At 43.4% G+C, this 23,166-nt stretch overlaps 1 protein-coding gene across 8 annotated transcripts in view; it reads left to right on the forward strand.

The window, feature by feature from the left end:
* OLIG3 (oligodendrocyte transcription factor 3) overlaps window positions 1-19,714 on the forward strand; it is a gene marked incomplete at its 5' end in the record, with an annotated part of 40,183 nt that extends 20,469 nt beyond the window's left edge. Inside the window, 2 exons of one of the 8 annotated variants that reach the window (XM_082732131.1) lie at window positions 13,002-13,298; window positions 17,799-19,714. In XM_082732131.1, coding sequence (XP_082588257.1) covers window positions 17,818-18,588 — 771 coding nt within the window. In that variant the 3' untranslated portion in view covers window positions 18,589-19,714. The other 7 variants (XM_082732128.1, XM_082732130.1, XM_082732132.1 and 4 more) reach the window with 7 other exon arrangements.
* Between the last annotated feature and the right edge of the window lie 3,452 nt (window positions 19,715-23,166).

Here is a 23,166-nt window from a genome sequence, read left to right on the forward strand (position 1 = left end):
CCAGTCTACTATCTCTTCCCCCTTCGACTCCCTACTTGCTTCCCTGTTTTATTTATTCCCATAACAATTGTTACCATTTGACATAATGTATATTTTACCAATTTATGTGTTCCCCTTATAATTTAAGGCAATTTTGGGGAAGTTTGGGGTTATTTAGTTCAGTTTAAATTCCCTGTGCCTAGATAGCTCCTGACACTTTGTAGTAGCTTAATAAATACCTTTTAATGAATGAGTTGTTTCTAGCTTTTATAAAATAACATGGGAACATTGTGATACTGGTGGTTCTATAAGAAACTGGGCACAGACACTAGGGACAATGACACAGGGCACATCAGGTAAATACTGTGGGGTTTCAGGCTGCTGTGGTTGGAGGTATGAGGTTGAGTAAACTTTAGGCTTTCTGAGCCCTGGTAAAGCTGAGAAATGTGGGGCACCTGGGTGGCTCAGTGGGTTAGGCTGCTGCTTCGGCTTGGGTCATGATCTCGGGGTCCTGGGATCGAGTCCCGCATCGGGCTCTCTGTTCAGCGGGGAACCTGCTTCCCTCTCTCTCTCTGCCTGCCTTTCTGTCTACTGGTGGTCTCTCTCTGTCAGGTAAATAAATAAAATCTTTAAAAAAAAATAGCTGAGAAATGTAATTGTATGTATATGTATTTGCATATGCATATGTATATGTATACATATATGTATATGCAAACATTTTATGTCTGGGTGCTTACTCTTGCCAAGTTTGTCCCCTTACCCTGATAGTGGTTATCAATCTCGTGAACCTTTTTTTTTTTTTTTTCTATCCAACTAATCAGAGAACAGAGTTTAGTTTCACCTGGAAAAGGCACAAGTGCAAATTTGTGTCATTACTTCAGGCCTGGGTTAACCTTTTTAGTTACTGACATAATTTGGTCCTTCTACCACTTCATACTACAGTTATTTAGTAAGCCAGCTGCAAAATGTTTGCTCTATGTTTATGTAAAATTGAGTAAAACAAGATTGCTTTAACAAATAGAGCCAAGAATAAAAGGACTTCTAAAACAAAGAGGTTTATTTCTTGTTCATGTAATAATTTCAATATGAATGGTCCAGATCTTTAGAAAAATTCTGCTCTATGCTATAATTTGGGGCCTAGAGTCATTCTGCTTTACACACACAAAAGACATTTTTATTTATCTGTTTGGTTGAACTGTGGTCAAAAAGTAGAGAGCTGAAATTAATATTACACTGTTAACTAACTGGAATTTAAACAAAAACTTAAAAAAAAAAAAGAGTAGAGAGAAGGAAGAAAATTTGGAAAGAACATGTGCAGTGTCTTAACTCCCAGACTTGTATATAGCCCTTCTAACTCCTACTCACATTTTATTGCTAATAATTTGACCACATAGTAACGTCTGAGAATAAGGGCATCTCCAAGCTAACCAGAAGACAACAGGTTTGATAGATGATTAGCAGTCTCTGTTACACTATCCTCATTACTTTGGGTTCTTCTCATTTTACAATACAAGTTACCAAGGAAGGAATGCTTTCCCAAGAACACACATATGATTTCTAATGAAGTGGGAGTCGAAACTATCATCTAGTCCTTTGGGGTCTTTCACATTACGCAACCATAGGGAGGGGGAAGAAGTATGTTACTATATTGTGTGAACTTACTCTTATCCTGATTATCAAGAGGAAATAGTCTTGCTGCAAAACAACGAGGAAAGGGAAGGAGATCTTCTGGGTACTTACCACTAGTTCCAGAGTCAATAGTATAAGGTCATGATAGACTATGACAACATTTTGCGTGCAGGATTTTGAAGGAATGCTAGTTTGGCTATCTTCACCAAGTAAAGAAACTTGGCCGGTTGAACTGTTGGCAAAAGGCAAAGGGAACAGGAAAGAGATAGTGAAGAAAAGAATTTTTTAAATGTAACTATAATTTCATCAATACTGGCTCACAGTTTTTCTTTCTCTGTTTAATATGCATGATATATGTGAATGTTTAATATCTATGGGATATATTTAATATATGAATGTAAATTAGCCAGTATTTTCTTCTCTCATCTGCCTTCCCCCCTATTTTTCAGATAAATTGTTATAGTGGTACTTAAATAAATAATTTAACTTAAAAATTACCTAGTGTCAAAATAGAATTAACTAAACTGGAAGAAGAGTGAGAATGACTTAGTGACAGGTGTAACAAATGGTAGGATATTAGGTTTCCCCTTTAGGAGAGAAGGTGAATACATTGTATTTGTTGCGCATTGTTCATTGATTTGTACAAATGGTGATTGCATTATGTTGGCTATGCATATATTTTTAGTAGCTGCTCAGAAGTTTAGCTATGGCTAGAAAGGAGTTCAGGGATGCAAGATAACCAAAGTGGTGGATTATGATGGGCATGATATATTGGCTTTTTCAATCTCTGTTCTACTTTCTTTCTACTTAGAATGAAAAGTGAAAACTTCTTTTCACTAATTACCTCACAAGTGGATGCAAATTATATTCCTTTAATTAGATGCACTCGTGCAACATTTGGAAAGTGGAAGTGAATCAGAAATCATTTTCCTGTATCTTTTAAAACATTATCCCTTGAAGTGCCTGGGTGACACACTTGGTTAAGCGTCCAACTATAGATTTCAGCTCAGGTCTTCGTCTCAGGGTCTGCACTCAACATGGAGTCTGCTTGAATCTCTCTCCCTCTCTTCCTGTGACTCCCTGTCCCTCTGAAATAAATAAATAAATCTTTAAAAAAATTCTCTCTTAGCCAGCTATGTCATATAAATATTATACTTTTTCTTTAGCAGTGTTCCAGTGTCCATTCTCCTGCTTCTGATGATCAAAAATCAATTATGGCAATTTCCTCTTGACTCAAGCCTCTGATTTCTGGGTCAACTTAATGCTTTATATTTTGGGGTTTATGACTCTGAACTGCAACTTCCAAGTTCCATGGCCGGTTATTTTTGTATTATTTTGAGAGTCATTCCTGGAGACCCTTTCTTCTTTATCTATTTCTCCATCATGCTTCCTGGAATGTAGATGTGATAGCTTCCACTTTGAGCCAAGAGCATGAGGGTCACACACTAGGTATGTCGGAATGATAAGCTGTAGGTAATCAGGTCCTCAAGGACATTATGAAGCAGGGCCGCCATTCTAGCCCTGGACTGGCTTCTTTCAGGTTTTACATATAAGAAGGGGAATGCTAGTTGGGTCTCTGCTAGTCTCAGCTGTATCTAACTTTACTGATACAAACTATAAGAGACTCAGCATAGTCCTAGCACATAGTAAATAGGTAATAAATATTAGCTCTTATTATTTGTACCTGGAATGTCCCTCTATCTTTCAAAATCCAGCTGTGATGTCTCCTGTTCTGTGACACCTTCTTTTATTTCTCCACTCAGAAGTTCTAGCCAACATGGCTAGAATTACCTAGTACTATAGGAATTTGTTCATATGGCTTGTACCCTTTTCAGAGTCTTTGTAAATGGGGATCAGATATGAATCAAATTTATGTTCCGTCATAATCAAAAATACTGTACCACACAATATATGTACTTAGCAATTAATACGGGAAATTTGAGGTAGCTGATGAAGAACTGTAATTTGTGGTATAGAACTTAAGACTTCAGGTCATTGGAGAAGATTTCTTGAAGGAAGTTGAACTTTAGGTAAACTTCAAAATAAAGACTGAATTGGAATGGGTGAAGAGGCCTAGAGAAACCGCACACAGCAGAAGAAACTAGTCACAAAAGGGCACATGAGAAAGTAAAGTGGCTCAGAGAATGAGATTGATTATAATTCTTTGTTCGTAGCATGCTCTCATAATTGGTCCCCGTGTGTTTGTTTGTGTTGCTGTTTATTTTGAATACTATAACAAACACCTGTGAACACCCATCCCAGTACAGAAACTGAAATATTGGCTATGTCCTCTGTAATTCTGTGTGCTTTCTTCTGTCCTATACTTCTCCCTCTGTCACCTAAAGTATCTACTATCCTGAATCTGTGCTGATCCTTCTCTTAATTCTGTTCTCTCTCTCTTTTTTTAATATAGAGTTTTTCCACTTCTTAACCAACTGAGTCACCCAGGCGCCCGAGTTTTTCCACTTCTTAATGAGTATTCTTAATGAGTATGTTTTGTTTTAGTTCCTTTTTTTTTTTTTTTTAAGATTTTATTATTTATTTATTTGACAGACAGAGATCACAAGTAGGCAGAGAGGCAGCCAGAGAGAGAGGAAGAGAAGCAGGCTCCCTGCTGAGAAGAAAGCCTGATGCAGGGCTCAATCCCAGGACCCTGGGATCATGACCTGAGCCAAAGGCAGAGACTTTAACCCACTGAGCCACCAGACACCTCTGTTTTAGTTCTTTTAACTTCACAAAAATATTATCATTCTCCATGTAATCTTTTGGGACTGTCATTATTTCTCTTATTTTTTTTAAATTAACATATAATGTATTATTTGTTTCAGGGGTACAAGTCTGTGAATCATTAGTCTTACACAATTCACAGCACTCACCATAGCACATATGCTCCCCAATGTCCATAACCCAGCTACTCTATACCTTCCCCCACCCCCTTACGGTTTGTCTCTCTCCCCGGTACCATCTTGTTTCATTTTTCCCTCCCTTGTCCCCATGAACCCCTGCCCTGCCTCTCAAATTCCTCATAGCAGAGAGATCATATGATAATTGTCTTTCTCTGATTGACTTCTTTCACTTAGCATACCCTCTAGTTCTATCTACGTCTTTGCAAATAGCAAGATTTCTTTTTATTTTTCTGATGGCTGTATAGTATTCCATTGTATGTATATACCACATCTACTTTATACATTCATCTGTTGATGGACATCTAGTTTCTTTCCATAGTTTGGCTATTGTGGACATTGCTGCTATAAACATTCGGGTGCACATGCCCCTTCGGATTACGACATTTGTATCTTTAGGGTAAATACTCAGTAGTGCGATTTCTGGACCATAAGGTAACTCTATTTTCAACTTTTTGAGGAACCTCCATGCTGTTTTCCAGAATGGCTGCTCCAGCTTAAATTCCCACCAACAGTGAAGGAGGGTTCCCCTTTCTCCACATCCTCACCAACACCTGTTGTTTCCTGACTGGTTAATTTTAGCCATTCTGACTGGTGTGAGGTGATATCCCACTGTGGCTTTGTTCTGTATTTCCCTGATGCCAGTGATGTTGAGCACTTTGCCATGTGTCTTTTGGCCATTTGGTTGTCTTCTTTGCAGAAATGTCTGTTCATATCTTCTGCCCATTTCTTGATTGGATTATTTGTTCTTTGTCGAGTTTGATAAGTTCTTTATAGATTTTGGATACTAGCCTTTTATCTCATATTTTCACATGCCACTATAGTTCATTCATTTAAACTACTGAATAACTCTGTGTATACCCCACTTTATATATCTGTTTTCCTATTAATAATCATTTGCTACTAGAACAGAGATGCCCTGAGCATCCTAGTGCAGGATAGATCTTTAGGTGTATGAGTTTAACGATTTTGAGTGGAGGCATATAATCTAGGAGTAGAATTGCTGAGTCATAGCATACATGAATGTTAACTTTACATGGTAAAAACCAAACTTTTCCAAAATGGCTGTACCAGTTGATACTTCCATCAGAAATGCATAGGAGATTCTGTTGAACTACACTGCATTCAGTAGTTATTATTTTCAAAATTCTTAGTACTTGGCATTTGAATGGCTTGAAAATGCTATCTCCTCATGGTCTTTGTGTTCTCCTGATTCCTTAAGGAGGTTGAACATCTTTTCATAAGTTTACTGACCAGATGGATTTCCTCTCCTGCGATATTTCTGTTTATATCTTTCACCCATTTTTCTATTATGTTTCATATTGGTTTGTCAGCATTCTTCATGCATTTATGATACTAGCATTTCATTGGTCTTGTATGTTGCAAAGGTCTTATCTCAATTTAGAAATGGTCTTTTCTGATCCTTTAAGATGAGTTTTAATTGAAGTCCACAATTTTAATGTAATCAAATCAACCTTCTTCTTCTTTTTTTTTTTTTTGCCTGTGTAAGAAATGTATCTCTATTTCAAAATCTTAAATGTATCAAAACATTTTGATTAAATGTTTTAAAGTTTTGTTCTTGAAATTTAAGTCTGATCCATCTGTAGTTCATTTTTGTTAATGATTTGAGGTAGGGATTTAATTTCAAATTCCTATGTGGATAACCACTTTTTTTCCATTTCCTTCCCATGTCTCTCTCTGTTTTCATGCACTTAATCCTTTTATCATATTTCAATGGTTGACATTCACACAGATTTCTTTCTGCTCCTTCTATTCTATTTATTGGCCCACTGTAACCATTTTACACTGCCATTATTTCTTAAGCTTTAAAATAAGACTGGCATCAGATAGTGCAATTATTTCATCTGTACCCTTCTTCATCAGAACAGTTTTGCCTTTTCTTGGTCCTTTCCTTTTCTCTCTCTATATATTTTAGAATTAGCTCAAGTTCTATGAAATATTCCATTGGGATTTTCCATTGCATTTTACTGAAATGATAGATCGATTGGAGGAGAATGTACATTGACTAAAGATATGTGAGGACTTCCAGGAAAAATTATAAAATTTTATTGAATGCTTTTTAGAAGATGAAGTAGTGGAGAGTTGTACAATGTTTATAGAAAATGATTTAACATTATAAAGTTTAACGTTATAAATACATTTGTGTTATAAACATTTAAGGAGTACATGACTGGTAAGACATTTTATACATAATTGCTACATTGTTAGGCTGCATCAGACAGACATAAATGCCTCCTGACTCCCATCTGGCAATTTTAATAAGACAATTGTCCTCATGTGACAGGAGAGACATTGTGACGCTACCATTACAAACAAGAAATGATTTTCCATTTTAGTGGTGCCCTTCTTGCTTCTGTTTTTAATTTAACCTTCTAAAGAAGAGTTTTAAGATATTGTGATTTTTTAAAAATATCCAGTAGTCAGAAAAAATAGGAAGAAATGATATAAGCAATATAGTTTGAGGATTTTCCATCATGTTAAATTTCCTTCATGGCAAAAACATACTTGTGAATATGGGCATTAGGTTTTCCAATTACACTTATAGCCATCTGGAGGAATTCTTTCAGGACCAAGGGTAGGAGAGCCAAAATGGCATAGAGGCTGGTGAGATACTTTCTATGAGATGTCTCTTTTTGGGAAGCACTCCACGTCTGGAAGTATATTGCCTCAGCTCCCCTCATTTCTTCCAGTGGCTCCTCAAACACTCACTAAATGTCCATTATGGCAGTCCTGTCCATAGTCCTATACTGTGGCTAGAAATCCCTTTTGTGCCATGTCCTAACTCAGAGATGTCACTTACCCATCACTTTGCTCCATTTAGGAAATTAACAGACTTTTCCTGTGCTCTACTTCCCATATTCTTGGCCCATCTTAGTCCAGCCTTTGCTGGCCACAGGTGCTCTACATGTCTCTCACTTTCTGCCTGGGGCTTCATGAGAGGGCCTGGGAAACTGCCTTGTCACTCCCACATGTGTGGCCCAGAATTGTAGAGGTATTTAATCATGACCAGCACCCCCCCCTCATGGGAGGGGGAAGGCTAGAAACAGTGAATAAATGCTTCTCCATTTCATCCTCAGGTGAACACATTCTATATCCTCACAAGAAGGACTCAAGAGAATCAAGCCCCAGTTTTCCATAGCAGTGGTCAGCTTGACAAAATATCTTTTCATTGACTATTCCTTCTTTTCTCTTTTGCTCTCCCCACACCCACACTCCTGGAGTCCCTTTCTAAATAAATGTCCTGCACAAAGAGAAACCAACCTTAGACAAGAAGACATATCTTTAAGGTCTCTTCTCTATGTCTCCAAAACAAGGGCCCAATCTGTTAAAATGACCAATATTAATCGCCAAAACCTGAAAGTCACATTTACCATGTCTTTCAGGAGATGATTGGCCTCCTTTTTAGCACCTAGATGATAACATCACAAGTTCAGGGGTCATGTTTTCTTTGACTTTGTTTCCCCAGACCTCCAATTGAGGTGACATATAGGACATGCTCAAGAAATACTGAAATGCATGAATGAATGAATGAATGAATGAACAATACCCTGTTTGTTTTGTTTTGTTTTCAAGATAACATTGGTAAGACTCTTACCAGATCCAAGTAGGATTAACTCAGTGCCAGTCACTGCAAAGTCTTTTAGGAAAAAGTTTTTTATTCTCTTAGAATAAAGTTTGGCAAGTTTTCTAAATCCCAAAGTACAAATACCACAAACCTGCTTCCCTGAATAAGACCAATCCGGGTCTAATCCTGGTCCAAAGAATCCCCACACTGAGCCATAGATATCAAGGATGGATGTGTGATTAGACATTAATAGTAAGACTGAGTTTGTAAAATTTTGTTTGGGACTCAGATTTTATTTATTTATTTATTTATTTTTAAAAAGATATTATTTATTTATTTGATAGAGAGAGAGGTGGGGAGCACAAGTAGGCAGAGTGGCAGGCAGAGGGGGAGGGAGAAGCAGGCTCTCCGCTGAGCAGGGAGCCCAAAGGGGCGGCTTGATCCCAGGACCCTGGGATCATGACCTGAGCCAAAGGCAGAGGCTTAACCAACTGAGCCACCCAGGTGCCTAGGACTCAGATTTTAAATAAGCATACTGGTTTCCAGGGCTTTCCGTAAGAGAAAAATAAAAAAAAATTTCAAATCATGTTTCTTCCAAAAGTCTTTCTTCATATCTCATAAATAATCAGAAACTTCCCAACTACGTTGTTTAGAGGAACTGAGAATTTTTTATACTGCTTTCTAAAACTAGTGAATTCTATACCTTAATTTTATTTCTAAAAGTCATACAGTTTCCAAGTATCAGCTCCAACTTCTAAGAGGTACTTTGGTATATTTTATATTTACTACTGATTCTCAACTTGCTAGGGAATGGGGCAATGGGAAAGGATGAGTCGTGCCTTAATAATGAGGGCAGATATAAGACAATTTTAGAAGAATACCAGGATAATATTTTTACAAGGTAGACTATAAAAGAATAAGCTGTACAAATATTTTTAGCTAGTAAAAATATATATACAAAACAGGGTAAGACAATCTCTCTTTTCAAAAGCATAATACTGCATGATTTTAAAAGGTTTGCAAAACACAATTTAGCTCTCATGATAGTATATGTCATGAATATTACTATTTTCATTGTGCTGATGACAAAACAGAAGTTCAGAAATGGTAAGAAACTTAGGTAACTGCACAGCTGGTAAGCAGCACATCCTATCCAGGAAATTTTCTGGGTTGTGTGAGGTCTTAGCTTGTGCAATAGCCTCTCTGGTCTTCATATCGTGAGAAGGGCACTCTCAACAATGGGAAAGTGACAGATCTATGTTTAGAACAAAACAATTATTTTAAGAAAGTAGTGGGTATCTCTCCAAGAGCTCATCTATCCAATAGCCCTATGGCATTTTCCAGCTTTGGCCAGAAAACAGCTTATTGGAGAACCCTCCACACTATTCCGTGTGTATTTGTATTCTTTGTTGCTATGTATTTTTGTTCCCTTTGTTATTGATGGTTTCTCAAACAGGGACATGAAGGACCCACAGATGTTCAGAGGAACTATTCCCTTGTTACTCTAGTCTTGTCTTGAAAAAGTTTTCAGTGCCAAGCTACTTTTTACTTTTTAGTTTCTACAGCTATTAAAAACTCTTAAGTTGAATTGGTTATAGACTCTTAACCTCCATCTTTCCTGCCAAGCATTATCTTTTAACGGTATTTTTCTTTGGGGTGTCTGTTATTGGCATTACTTTCCCCAAAGGCATTATTTTCCATTTAATGTAATTACTTTGGTTAATAAATCTAATGGGACCACAAGAGTTATTATCCACTGCTTTACTTTTATAGGAGGCAAAACTTTGATAAAGATGAGAAGATAGGTTAAGTATAGCAAGTGTAACTTGAAAAGTGTATACTTAATTACAGTTTTCTTTTCATAGAAATAAATCACATATAAAACCATTTCCCAGGGGTGGGGGGAATTGATGCTGGAAAGAATTTTGAAATAAGCTTATACATATACATCAACAAAATAAAAATGGTCTTTTTCTAACTATGCACGTCTGGTCTTATACCCTTATTTAAGTAAATGCATTATTGCATTATGAGCGATTATTGGGACACTGGTATTGTCCTTCAGTATAAAGTTAAAAGGCTTAAAAAAAAAGGTTAAAGCTTTTTTTTTTCTTTTTGTCAGTAAAAAAAATAACTTATTTGGGAGCATTGTCCAGCAGCATTAGGGTAGCTATGCTATTAATTATTGAAAATTCTATTTCTTAGCAAGGTTTGAGTCTGACAGTGTTCTCAGTTTTCCACTTTACTTCTATAGGAGTTTCTGGGCCATCCCAGTACTCAGAAAGAAGTCCCATCCCTGAAGGATTAGACAGTGTTCTCATTCCCACGGCTTTCTCTCAGGCAATTTCTCTGACCTAAACACATATTGCAGGATAGATGAGTGGGGCAGGAGAGTACCATGGAGTTCCCTGGACATGTAGATATGATCAGACAAACTTGCTCAGACTTTAGAAAGCAGTCACAGATGTGCTCTATGTTGAACTATTAGAATCAATGTTCACATTTCCCTAAGTGTATAAAGTAAACATATATCTGGGAAGCCCTTTCATACAAACAATTCTGTAAAACACACTCAAAAGCAGAATGAAGATCTTGTATTATGATCTAAGGACACATGCACAGTACACAGTGTTTTATATGACCTCCGTCTTTCTTCCCCCCCATTACAAAGTTTCTTTTCTAAAAGTTTATTCTTAATATTAGACTTGCCATGATAAAAAAAAGAGAAAAAAAGAAGGGCCTAAGGTATCTAATTGAAATTCTTCCGTGAACATAAGTAGTCCAATAATCTGCTATTTCTTATTACAAAGGTTGTAGAATAAATAATCAAATTTACTAGGAAACAAATATGAGTTTAGAAGATTCTCAAGTTTCTTTCATCATTATCTTAAATAATGCCATGTTATGAAAATATATTAATTTCCATTATAATTTTATGTTGTAAAAATTAACATATCCCAAATGTATAAGATGTTTTTACTATAAGTGTTTGATATAGTACTATTAAGAATATCATTTCAGTTGTTAAGGAGAAAACTCAGACTGGCCTGCAAGTAAAATATGGAATGAATATCTATAAATATTGAGGGAATATTTGTTTTTGGCCTACTTCTTCCCCCCTGCCCCCAAAAGATAACAAGACTTGAGGTATGAAATGTCTGAATAATTGATACAATTTTTTTTATTATGATATGATATAAAGATACCAGAATTTTCATCAGACAAAACTTCATCCACTTTGTAAATGGTGACAGTTTGGTTTTATAAACTTTACATCCAGTCTGTTGGTGTTAAACAAATAATGTAAAACATACTTATTAACAGAAAAACATAATGGACTAACGAGAAAGGAACATGTATAACATTTTCTTTTGTTTTTAGAAATGAAGCAGATTTGACTTGGTCCATCCACAGATTCTGTATAAAATGAATCAACCATAGAAATGTTAATTTTTGAAAACTGCCATTTTGGCTTTTCAAGGTTCAGTAGCAGACAGACACCTTAATTATCATTTTTTCAAAATAATGTGTGTAAATCTATATTTGTTAGAGATCAATATAGCCTATTAACTCCAACTTCTATGTATGAACAGGTGTGTAATGTTTCTCCTTCTTCTATTAGCATCGGAAAAATAACATCCCTTTTCATTTAGGACTCAAAGCCTTCAAATAAATATTTTAATCTTTTTGTACAAATATTTTAATGTATTTGCACAAATACAGATGTAAGTTTCAGAATGTATGTGTATAAATACCTATAATAAAAAAACAATGTAATAAACTGATGACAAAAAAGGTAACATCTTTTTAATCCTTTGGTGCTCTATACTGATGTTCTTATATTCTAATCTCTTTGTGGCATCTATTTATTTATACACTTTGTGTATAAACATGAATATTACTAAACACAAGATGAAAAGAATAATTTGCTATGTAAGATATTTATATCTAAGGTAAATATTTATCTCTAAAATAAAACTAAATTCTTTAAACACTTTGGCAAAAAATACAACATGTGTTGAACTCAACTACCTAATTAAATACACCAGGAAGATGATGTAAAAACTTCCAAAAGCAGAATTTAGTATTCTTTGCTATGTTAAGATATCAAGCTGCATACAGTGTCTTTATAAAAAAAAATCACAAAAGAATTAAATTAATAACAATAAAATACTAATAAGAAATCATCTACTTAATGGTTTTTAAAGTATTGGTATTAACAGAGCCACAAATCCAAAATGTCAGGGCATATGCCAAGAATGCAAATTTTAATATAACTCATCAGTTTATGTGACTGATCACCAGTGATATTTAAATCAACCTAAACATTCCAATCTTGAGGAAAAATGTTTTCAACTTATTGGCTTTCTGCAGAATTGAAAACTCAGTAGTTCTAGCAATAGAGCAGATGTTACTAGAAAGGAAAGAGGAAAAAGTACTGAAGTATGCTTACTAATTGAACAAAATCCTATAAAGGAAGCCCAGAAGTTCATATCTCCTTTGACTAAAGTCAGTCTTTAAATTATAATTAGTCCATAAGTTCTAGCCAGACTTGCTCCTTCTGCATCATTAAAATCAAACTTCTAGTTCTGCCAATGTATTAACTTGTCTATATATTCACATAATTAACACCTCATCATTTTGTGCTATTCTGGGACTTCCTTACACCTTCCAATCTCACATCCAGCATTGCAAAGAGCAGTTACTATCGCCTCATAAATTTCTGCTGTCCTTCAACTTCTGCTCTTTTTCCTGTATGAAAGTCAGATTTTTTAAAGATGAGAGGAAATACTAGACGGATCGGGGAATGTTCAAGATATTATGTAAAATATGGGGGAACCCAGAAAACGGAAACATTTTAGTCGGTCGGCTCAGATCCATCCTCTCCGGCCCTTCTAGCACCTACTTAATATTTGGGATTTCAATTTTGGCAGCTCCAACCTCGGGGCTCCGAGCTCAGTACTCTCTCCACACTCCAACTCCCGGTGTGCGCTGCTGCAAGAGGAGAGAGAGAATTCCTGCCTGGCTCCGATTTATGTTGATATTTAATTTTTATAAAACTTCTCTCTCTCTGGGTCTCTCTTTAACGGCTTCTTTGATCAACTAACAGCTTCGATGACCCGCCCCCCCACGGCTATTGTGGCGAAGTGATTGTTTTACTTGGATAAAGAAAGAAACTACTTTTGGAGAAGTCCTCAGTGGTCAGCTACTTTTTAGTCTATTCCTCCGACTGCTCTTGAGGGAACATCCTTTGAGATATTTGTGTTTCCCTTGTATCTTTTTTGTTTTGGAAGGGGGGTTGGGTTAAAAGGTGAAGCCCACAGGGCAGCCTCCCGCCGTTCGGTCTCGGCCAAAGTTTCTACCGGTCAAGTTTGAGGATTGCCGAGCGAGGGGAGCCCCTGGAAGCTGCTGATTGACCGACTCCTCGCAGTAGCCACCCGTCAGGTCAGCCAGTTCTGGGAGGTTGTTGCCTCCTGAGCGCAAATCGCCGCGGTCTCAGGCAGAGCGAGCAGTTTCTGGAGAGGCGCCTGGTGGCTGGAGCTGCGGAGCGGTGGGCGCCGGCGCCGAGCCGCACGCACCCGGCTTAGGGTAAGAGATGCTCCCCCGCGAGATCTGGGTTCGGGGCGGAGGGACAGGAAGATCCGGGATGCCTCTGGAGCCCGCGGTCCTTGGGAGCCGGGGCTGCAGTTCTGAGGCTGTGCGCCCGGGGCGCGAGGGGAAGGCTGCGCGGTTCTCCAGAACGGGTCCCCGCCGCTGGCTCGGGTAGTACAAAGACTGAGAAACTCACAGGCACTGCCCAGAGCAAGACTGAGTGGCGGGAAGTGGCCCGCGGGCCTTGGGACGCACCTGTTGCGGAAGGACGACCCCCGCCTCCGCGCCGCCCCCTGAGCCCGCAAGCTGCCAGGGCGCGGGGTGTGGCCGGAGAGAGCGCGGCCCCGCGCAGCCGCCGGGTCGCTCGCTCCCGCTCCTTCGTTGTCTGAAGCCCTCTGAATGGGTCCCTGACCAGTGCCAAGGTCACGGTGCGACTCGGGCTGAGGCCCCTCCGGGCTACCGCGGCCCCTATCGGCTGCCGCGGCCCCTCTGGACTGCTTCAGCCCCTCTGGACTGCTGCAGCCTTGGCCCAGTGCGGGCTTCCCTGTGCTGACGCCGGGCATGGGCGAGGGCAGAGACAGCTTTTCGAAGGAACACGGGCAGCTCTGTCTTCTGAGCTCCCTGCCTGCTCCCGCTTGGGGTTGAGCGGCATTTGCCGGGGATCCCGAGTCCAAAGCGGCTCCACTAGGCAAGCGCGTAGGTGGGGCGCCCCAGTCTTTTGAGCCGCGATCAGTATCAACCCACTTTATGGAGAGCAAAGTTGTGGCTCCTTTACTCCTTCTGCCTCCTCTCGCTGTTAATCCCTCCAAGAGATAGGGAATGGGGAACAAGCCTCCTAGGAGGAGAGTGTGGGCCCCTGGAAGGCCTCACCAGAAATGCTTGCCTGACTTGGGCCCTGGAGCTTGGACCATCCACACGTGTAGAGGTCCATCAGTAATGCAGGGAGGAGGGGGCGCGCCGCGTCCTGGACCAGGACCGAGGGCCCTTGGCCTGGACACGACAGATGTGCCGTGTCAGTCAGATCTACCTTCGCTTTAACTGAGCTAAAAATCCGTTAAGAGTGGAGGGGGTCTGGTCCACGTAAGCAGAGACCCGGCACCCCTTCCGCGCCTAACGCGGCCTCCCTCAGCTCTGGCCACAGGGGCCAGCGTCCCCCACTCGGTGGAAAGGCGGTGGAGGCGGTGGAGGAAGAGCGACTTCTGGTTCGGACTCCCGGAACCCTGGGCTTTGTCTTTCCAGGCCCTAAACTGAGTTGTTCAGCTTGCATTTTAAGGACTGCTTCCCTTTTTTCCCCCTGCCACCTTCTCTATTAATTTGAGGAAACTTTACACCCTATTTCGTATTGTCCACTGGGAACACTGAGTTTGTTTTTTTTTTTTTTTTTAACCTTAAAATACCTTTTAGCAGCTTGATTTTTTTCTACTTCATTTGCAATCCGTCACTCAAAGTAGACTTCGCTACTTCCCCAAATCAAAACTGAGGTACAGTATTCTCAATCTGGTCATGAGAAAGAAAGAAGTCGATGTTCAAGGGTCGGTACAGGAGGACAGCGTGGGCCGGGCCTGAGAATCGGCCCGGAAGCTGGGGAACCGCTTGTCCTCCAGTGTAGGACTCCCAGGGCTCCCCCGCTGCCGGGTAGGATCAGCAGAGAAGCACAGAGGGCGGTGGCCTGGACACGCCTTTCCACCCAGTCCCACCCTCCATCACCTGGCACTATGTCCGAATACATGCAGATGTTCTGGAACATTTTTTCTCTTAAGTTGTTCCGGGTTTGTTGCTGTCTGAGCTCGAATGGATGTGTCTGGTGAATTAAGAAACATTTCTTTGGCTTGGATATTAGAACTGCGTTTGGACATCAATCTTTCCACATCCAATCGAATGTCTGGGATTCTTCGTTTTAATAAATTTTCCTTCTCCGGAGATGGAAGAGGTAGGAGGATAGGAGGCTTTCGTCCAGTCTTCAAGGACACCAAGGTCCTGGCCTTGCAGAGGGACTCTTGGCCCTTTTCTTTTACTAAAGAGCAGCAAAGTTCCTTGTAGAAAAGCATCCATTCCAACGTTGCATCTCCCCATCCAAACGGTACTGCCAAGCGCAGCTTTCGAGGGGAGACTTTCAAAGAGGCACAGCTTCGCAGAGCAGCAGACTTCGGGCATGGGCATACATCCCTCTTCTGTTGATGGCTCCATTTTTGTCTATGGAAAGTGAGGCCTCCACTACCTCGAGTTTTAGAAATGCGAACGGACTGCAAGGCAGTCCTAGGCCCTAACTGACTCAGATTCCGGCATAGATTCAGGGATTGCTTCCGTTTCACACTTTCCATCCCCTCAGCCACATCCTAGCATCTGTCTCTGCTCCCTCGAGCCCAGAGCGTGGCTGTGCCCAGGCTCTTCTAGAGGCCACCCAGGGGCTCCTGGGGATTTCTGCCTTTCCCGCCCCTCACACTGCTTAGTTAGTCGCTATTGACAAAAACACAGCAAGGGGGAAGAAAGATCCGCGCCGACCTCCGTATTGGAACCGGAGGTTCCAAACGCCAGGCCTCCTTTATCCGCAGAATCCACGGTGCAATTGATCGCAGTGCCCACGCGCACACGCTTAAGGGGCTTTCCAGATCCTTTCCCTGCGGAACACACACACCCACACACACACACCACGCGCACAAATACCGTTTCTTATTCGACCCCAAGCGCCCACTTTCCCGGAGTGGGGCGGCCTCACTCTGTGGACCTACAGGCTCCAGCCGGGTGGTACCGAGCTGCAGATGCTCCCCGCCCCCCAACTCCCCGGCCGCAGCCACAGTGGCCAGAGGCCACAGGCGGAGCTGGCGGCAGGGACTGCCCCAGCAGTTTCTGGGAGCGCCAAGGTCTGAAGGTTACAGGGTAGCCCCAACATGAAGAATCTCTCTGGGGTTCTTGGGAACCTTTCCAATCTCTCTCTGTCCCCTCAGATCCTTTACCTACCCTCCCCTTCTCGAGTTGCTCTTGTCCGAATTCCAGGGTTGGATTTTTTGGTTTTGTCCCCCCCCCCAACCCCAACTCAGATCCAGGTCTGAGACGTTAGAGAATTGTGCAAAGCAAATTCTTTCAGTAATCTGTTTATTTAAACAAGAGGACCAAAACAAACAAGCAAGCAAACAAAAAAGCAAAAACAAAAACAACAGACCCATCCCACAACCATGTCAGAGGCAAACCCTTCACCAGATATGGACAAACCCATTGAAACCACACCAGAACGTCCCAGTAAGCAAAATGAACACAATGTCAGGGATTAGGAAAAGAAATCTAACGCAAACCAGTTCAGACGTGCACATTGACACGCAGTCCCCCTCTCTTTCCCAGGGAACACCCCCCCACCGTGCCCGTGGAACCTGCCCCCCAACCTCATCTCTATCCTTGAAACAGTTCCATAGGACTTCTTTTGCCCACATTTCCCAAAACTTGAGAGTTGCTATGAAGAAAAGAGGTTTCCATTCCTCTCTCCAAACCCAGAGGAATCTCCGACAACTGCCCGGCCCCCTTTCCTTCCGGTCCGCGGTTCCTTAGGTGTGACTTGGTTGGGGAAATTGAGGGGGAGGGGGAGTAAAGTTAAAAAAAAAAAATCAGGAAGGAGCGAGCTGGAGCGGTGAGTGTGTCAATCAGAGGGTTTTGTGCCTTGGGGCTCCTAGCGGTTCTGAGCAGAGGTGTCCCAGGGCGGCCCCACAATGAATATGAATAGGAATCCTTGCTAAATGGGACAGCAAAGCGCACCGCCCTGAATGATGGCACGTCATCCTAACCAGCCCAGGATAGATAGGAGGGTTCCTTTTGTCTCTTTTCTCCGGCTCGGCTCTATAAAAGCCCCTCTTTTTCAGCGTGAGGTTAGTCCAAGCATACACCAACCCGCTGTCCAAGAAACAGCCGAACCAGAGAGAAGGGAGTGGGGAGGGAGAAAGGCGGGGGGAAAAGCAGCGCCTCAGCTTTTCTTCTCACATCTTGCCGCTGAGAAGTGGGTCGCTGGGCAGTGCAGATTTTTCTAAATTCAAGACTTTCTTTAATTTTCCACCTAAATCCTCCCCACGGTAGGGCCGCATCCCCCGTAATAAAATGAATTCTGATTCGAGCTCTGTCTCCAGCAGAGCTTCATCGCCGGACATGGATGAGATGTATCTGAGGGAACACCACCACCGCCACCACCACCACCAGGAGAGCCGTCTCAACTCGGTCTCTTCCACGCAGGGCGACATGGTGCAAAAGATGCCTGGAGAAAGCCTCTCGCGGGCCGGCGCCAAGGCCACGGGCGAAAGCAGCAAGTACAAAATCAAGAAGCAGCTGTCGGAGCAGGACCTACAGCAGTTACGGCTGAAGATCAATGGCCGCGAGCGCAAGAGGATGCACGACCTAAACCTAGCCATGGACGGGCTGCGCGAGGTCATGCCCTACGCGCACGGGCCCTCGGTGCGCAAGCTCTCCAAGATCGCCACTCTTCTGCTGGCCAGAAACTACATCCTCATGCTCACCAGCTCCCTGGAGGAGATGAAGAGGTTGGTTGGCGAGATCTATGGGGGCCACCACTCTGCCTTCCACTGCGGGACCGTGGGCCACTCCGCCGGCCACCCAGCGCACGCCGCCAACGCCGTGCACGCTGTGCACCCCATCCTGGGCGGCGCGCTCTCTTCCGGCAACGCTTCGTCCCCGCTGTCCGCCGCCTCGCTGCCGGCCATCGGCACTATTCGACCTCCCCACTCGCTGCTCAAGGCGCCTTCCACGCCGCCCGCGCTGCAGCTGGGCAGCGGCTTCCAGCACTGGGCCGGGCTGCCCTGCCCCTGCACCATCTGCCAGATGCCGCCGCCGCCGCACCTTTCGGCTCTCTCCACCGCCAACATGGCTCGGCTGTCGGCCGAGTCCAAGGACTTGCTCAAGTGAGCGGCGGACCGACCGGCTGCCGAGGCTGAGGGGAGAGAGGCGGGAGGGACCGCGGTGCTGGGCCAGGAGGGAAGAGGGGGGCTGAGCACTCGGCCGGCGGGAGGGTGAGCGTGGGGCCCTGCGGCCTCCCACGCCGTGTGATCCCACTAGAAAGGACCAAAACCAAACTGCAATTTCTAGGTGGTAACGAAGGGGGACTGGAACCAGACGTCGTGTGTTTTGCATGCATGCTTCTTTTCCCCATGCCGCGCCAGTATTTCTCACTTACATATGCTCTTGTCAAAACTGCATTTGTTGTATAAAGACGGGATCGGTGTGGTTAAAAACTTGCGAAGGGACTTTAGAGTTGGTTTTCTCTGGCTCTGCGTTCTCCCCTTGGAAAAGACAACATCCCTTTTTTTGCAAAACAAATGTAAATATTTCCTTGAGATGGATGCAATTATGAGTGTCACATCCTCTCCACAGTTGTTTTTCTAGAGACAATGAGTGAGAGAGAGAAAGAGAGAGCGCGCGCGCGAATTTGATCAAGACCCAAGTTTTGAATCTCAACTCCGGTCCAGGGCATGACATCTCTTATGTGGGTTTTCCTTAAGACGCAGTGTAGGTCAAAAGAATGCATGCACGCTTTTAAATGAATCTTATCTAAACATGTTGTGCAGGCCATGAGGCCATTTTCCTTGTAACAAGGATTTATTAGTGAATTCTCCCAAGTATCCATATATCTGTCTGTGGTTGTTTGAAATGAAAAGAGGGGGGCAGGGTGCAAAGACCCAAACTCACGCACAGGCGCTTCTTCCCCCCACCCCACCCCCTTCGAACTCCATTCCCAAACTCCATCCTGTTCTAGGGGCCAGCTATCACCAGAACGTGGGCTCCCTCTACTAGCTTGCCCCATCCCCCACTTGCTCAGTGATTCTGCATGCGGGGTCAGCTCTCTCTATCATCAGCTTTGAAAAGTTATTGTGGTTTGGGGAGGGGTGCTGTTTTTATTTTCCTGAACATTTGCTTGAAATATTTTGTTAGGGCCTCAAAGACAATACCTGTCTTTATTTTTTATATATTCTTGATAACTATGATATATTTATTAATAACCAGTGTTTCTGGATGAGATTTCAAATAAAAAAGAACCTTTAAATCCTGGCTTTGCTTTTGCCTAAAATTTTTGAAAATGGGGGTAGTGGGTAAAAAAAAATGCCTGGCCCCGGTAAGGTGTATCTGGCAGTGAGTGAGAGATTTGGATGGGTGGGCAGATACAAAGAGTTTTCTCTGGTCATTCACAGGTAAAAAGGTCAGATAAATTGGTGTTAATTATTACAACCAGATGTCTTTCAAATGGGGGCATTGTCCACATTGGTAGTCTTGTGATATTTGAGCTCCTTATTTCCCAGCAGTAATCAGACACTCATAAACTCAGCAATTGAGATTTTAAAAAAGTAATCTGAAAACCCAAAGTGACAGGAAATGAGAGGCTGTGTGTGTGTTGACAACAGACAGGAATGAAGCAGTAAGTTAGCTTCTTTTCACTACAAATTGACCATGTGGCCTTTAAAAAAATAAACAGGTTAAAATCTAGTATATGTTGTTAAAGTCAACAAAGAGGGTCCTAGAAAATAAATAATCGAATAATACCCACTCTTCTGCCTGCCCCCGTTGGCTGTGTGACCCACACAGAAAGGAAGGCCACTGTGCTTTGTAAGGTGAGCTCCGACGAGGCCAACCACTTTGTAAGCCCCAGCATCTCAGAGATTTACAGCAGGAATTCTCCCTTCTTTCCTATGTTAGATTGCAAGTCTGATTAGTTGAATATACTGGGCAGCTGCTATGTAAATGATGGCTAAGACAGGGGTCATTTTAATCAATTACTTTTCTCTCTTCATTCCTCACTCCCAGTCCCCTGACAGTGTCATATAGTTTGTAGGAGCAAAAGTGATCCAGCAAGAAGGTTTTGTTTATTCATTTACACAGGACCAAAAAAAAAAAAAAAAAAAAAAACACAATCTAGTGACGATAGTAACACTAACGGCACAAGCCTGTATTCCTTACTAAGGAAAATGGAAATCTGATTAAAATATACCACCCTGAAATTGGCCTCTGGATTAGATGTAACATCACCATGAGTTTGTTGAGGCTTAAACTCCTCTTCACAGAGAGGAAGCTAGTGGTTTCCACTGCAGACCAATAGAGCTGTCTCTTTCCAGGATCCAGCATGGATAGCGCATCTAGGAATTATCTGCCCTTTCCTCCCTGGGCTCCCCACCACTTGCCCTTGGGAGGGCATCTCAGTGGGTCCTGGTTCTATTTAACTCATCCACCTCCATCTCCCCTGTCCCCGCAAACTCCCCTACAGCCAGGAAGAAAGACCAAAGTGAGTGTCTACAGTGGAGGGTGCTTATTTCCCTGTGTCTTCAGCAGACAAATGGGGGAATAATCATCTGTTTCCCAAGGGTGATTCATTTCTCTGGGTGAGGAAAGAGCTGTTGAGGATTTATTTGAAACCAACACAGGCCAGTCCTCCAGCTTTTCCCGGTGAGTTTATTATTTAAGAAGGGGAGGGTAGGGAGAAGTTTCATCAATCAGGGAAAGGACTTTCCCCTGAGCTGCTTGCAACTTTGGATCTTCTTTCCAAAAGCCTGGTCTTGGGGAAAAGCTGGAACTCTGGCCACAGGATTAATGGTGGGCTTCACCCCTTCTCTAGCGCTGAAGCTTAAATTGGGCGCTGGAAAGGAGTAAAACCACACTCCTTACAACAGGGGAGAGGTGAATTTTGAGATTGTGCTGCTGTGATGAATCCCTTTAGATACAACCAGTGGTCAAATTAAAGAGCTCTAAGATCCATTTTCCTGGGAAAATGCACTAAAAGGAACCACTGGGCCAGGAAATTCTACCCTGAATTATCCAACTAAAGCAGAAAAGAGACATTGCTTCAAACATTGGGGAGTTCCCCAGGCAAATTGAACTCTTCTCAGGGTTACAAAAACTCCATTGGGCTAAGGGAGACTGGGAGAAAGGATTCCTTTAAGAACAGGACAGGAACTCCAGGAGAAAAATTATTTGGAACCCAGTTGCTTGGATTTTCTTGGTCTATTGGGAGAAAACATTAACCACTGGCCTCTAGGGAAGGTTCTTGTCCCAGGCGAGGGCTGGTCCTCTTGGGGATGTGACTTTGCGAGCACTTGCAATTCCCATTTAAGTACTCTGAATTACTGACACCCCTAAGAAAAGTGTATGACCCCTAAGATGAGGATGGTTCTTGGCCGAAATTGTTTCCTTGTAAATATACCACTTTCTGGAAAGTTCTCAAGTTTAAGAGTTTTTAATTCAATCTAGAAATACGACTAGGTTTCCCTCATTCCAGAATAAACGTTGCTTTACATTTAAAAGAACAGCAAAATCCTCGTGGGCGGAGATATCTTGAGAAGGCTTGCCCTAGAAACCTCGAGGTGGTTTAAGCAGGTGACTGAACTTCAAGGGAGGGAGAAAGTCGCACTTAGAATGGGGAACGCAGGCTGGCTTTGGCTGCCTACGCTAGAAATTTGTTTTTGAGAAACTCCTCTCGCAAATAGGTTCTGGAACCCTGGATTACTATCTAGAAAAAGGACTGGGAGAGGCGGCCTGAGGAGGCCCACGACGTCCAAGGTTTCCTTACAGGAGTAGGACTTGTGTCTCTGCAACCACCCCCCCCCCCCCCCCCCGAGCAGCTAGGTCAAGCGAAATTTCGTCGCCTCCACTGATACCCTTACCAGTAACTGCAAAAGCCCGGATTCTCTGAGCATTTCACTCAGGCAAGAGGATTTAACTGCCCTTTCTAGGTCCCGCCTGGGGACTTCGGGCCCCACTTTCCTCCTTGCGCTGCGCGTCGGAACGTTGGGCTCCCAACCCTCCGCGCCCGGGCGGGTACACTTCTAGCTCTGCCTGCTGCTCGCCCCGCCTCTCTGCCGCCCTGGGGCGCTAGGGACAGGCGTCGGGGCTCGGGGACCGAGAAGCCTCGGCGACCCCGAAGGCTCCCGGCGGAAGCCCAGCCTCACTCCTCTGGACTCCATCTGGGACCCACGGGGCTGCAGGAATTAGTCCGTGGCTCCAGGCATCCCAGTCCCCGTAACTCTCCCCCGGGACCCTCCTCGTCCCAAGGCCCGTGGCCACCCCACGCCCGCGGCTCCTGGCCAGAGCAGGAAAGGGGAATAGTGAGGAGGGGACGTCGGGGCCCGGCGCCCACCGAGGCCGCTTGGGATGTGCGCGGCTCCCGGAGAGTGCTGACCCGCGCCCCGGCTTAGGAAGCGCCGCTGGAGGAGGAGGCTCGGCAGAAGGGCGCTGGAAGTGTCCTCAGAGAGAAATGGGCCAAAGGGGCGGACTTTGGTGGAACCGGACGCACCCTCATCTTCCGCCTGCCTGTCGGCCAACTCGCAGAAGAATGAGTGTCTGCCTCCCCACCTCGCAGTTTCTGAGCCTCTCGGTACCCATTTCGCTTACAAGTAGCCCGGAGGAGCCCAAACCCGAAGGTTCAGATCTGCGGAACCGCTTTTTAGTTGAGTGTCCGTTTTCAGTGAACCTTTTCCTAGGACGCCGAGGTCGCGCGGGCTG

This window comes from Mustela nivalis (assembly GCF_964662115.1).
Source record: "Mustela nivalis genome assembly, chromosome: 5".
NCBI classification, from domain to species: domain Eukaryota; kingdom Metazoa; phylum Chordata; class Mammalia; order Carnivora; family Mustelidae; genus Mustela; species Mustela nivalis.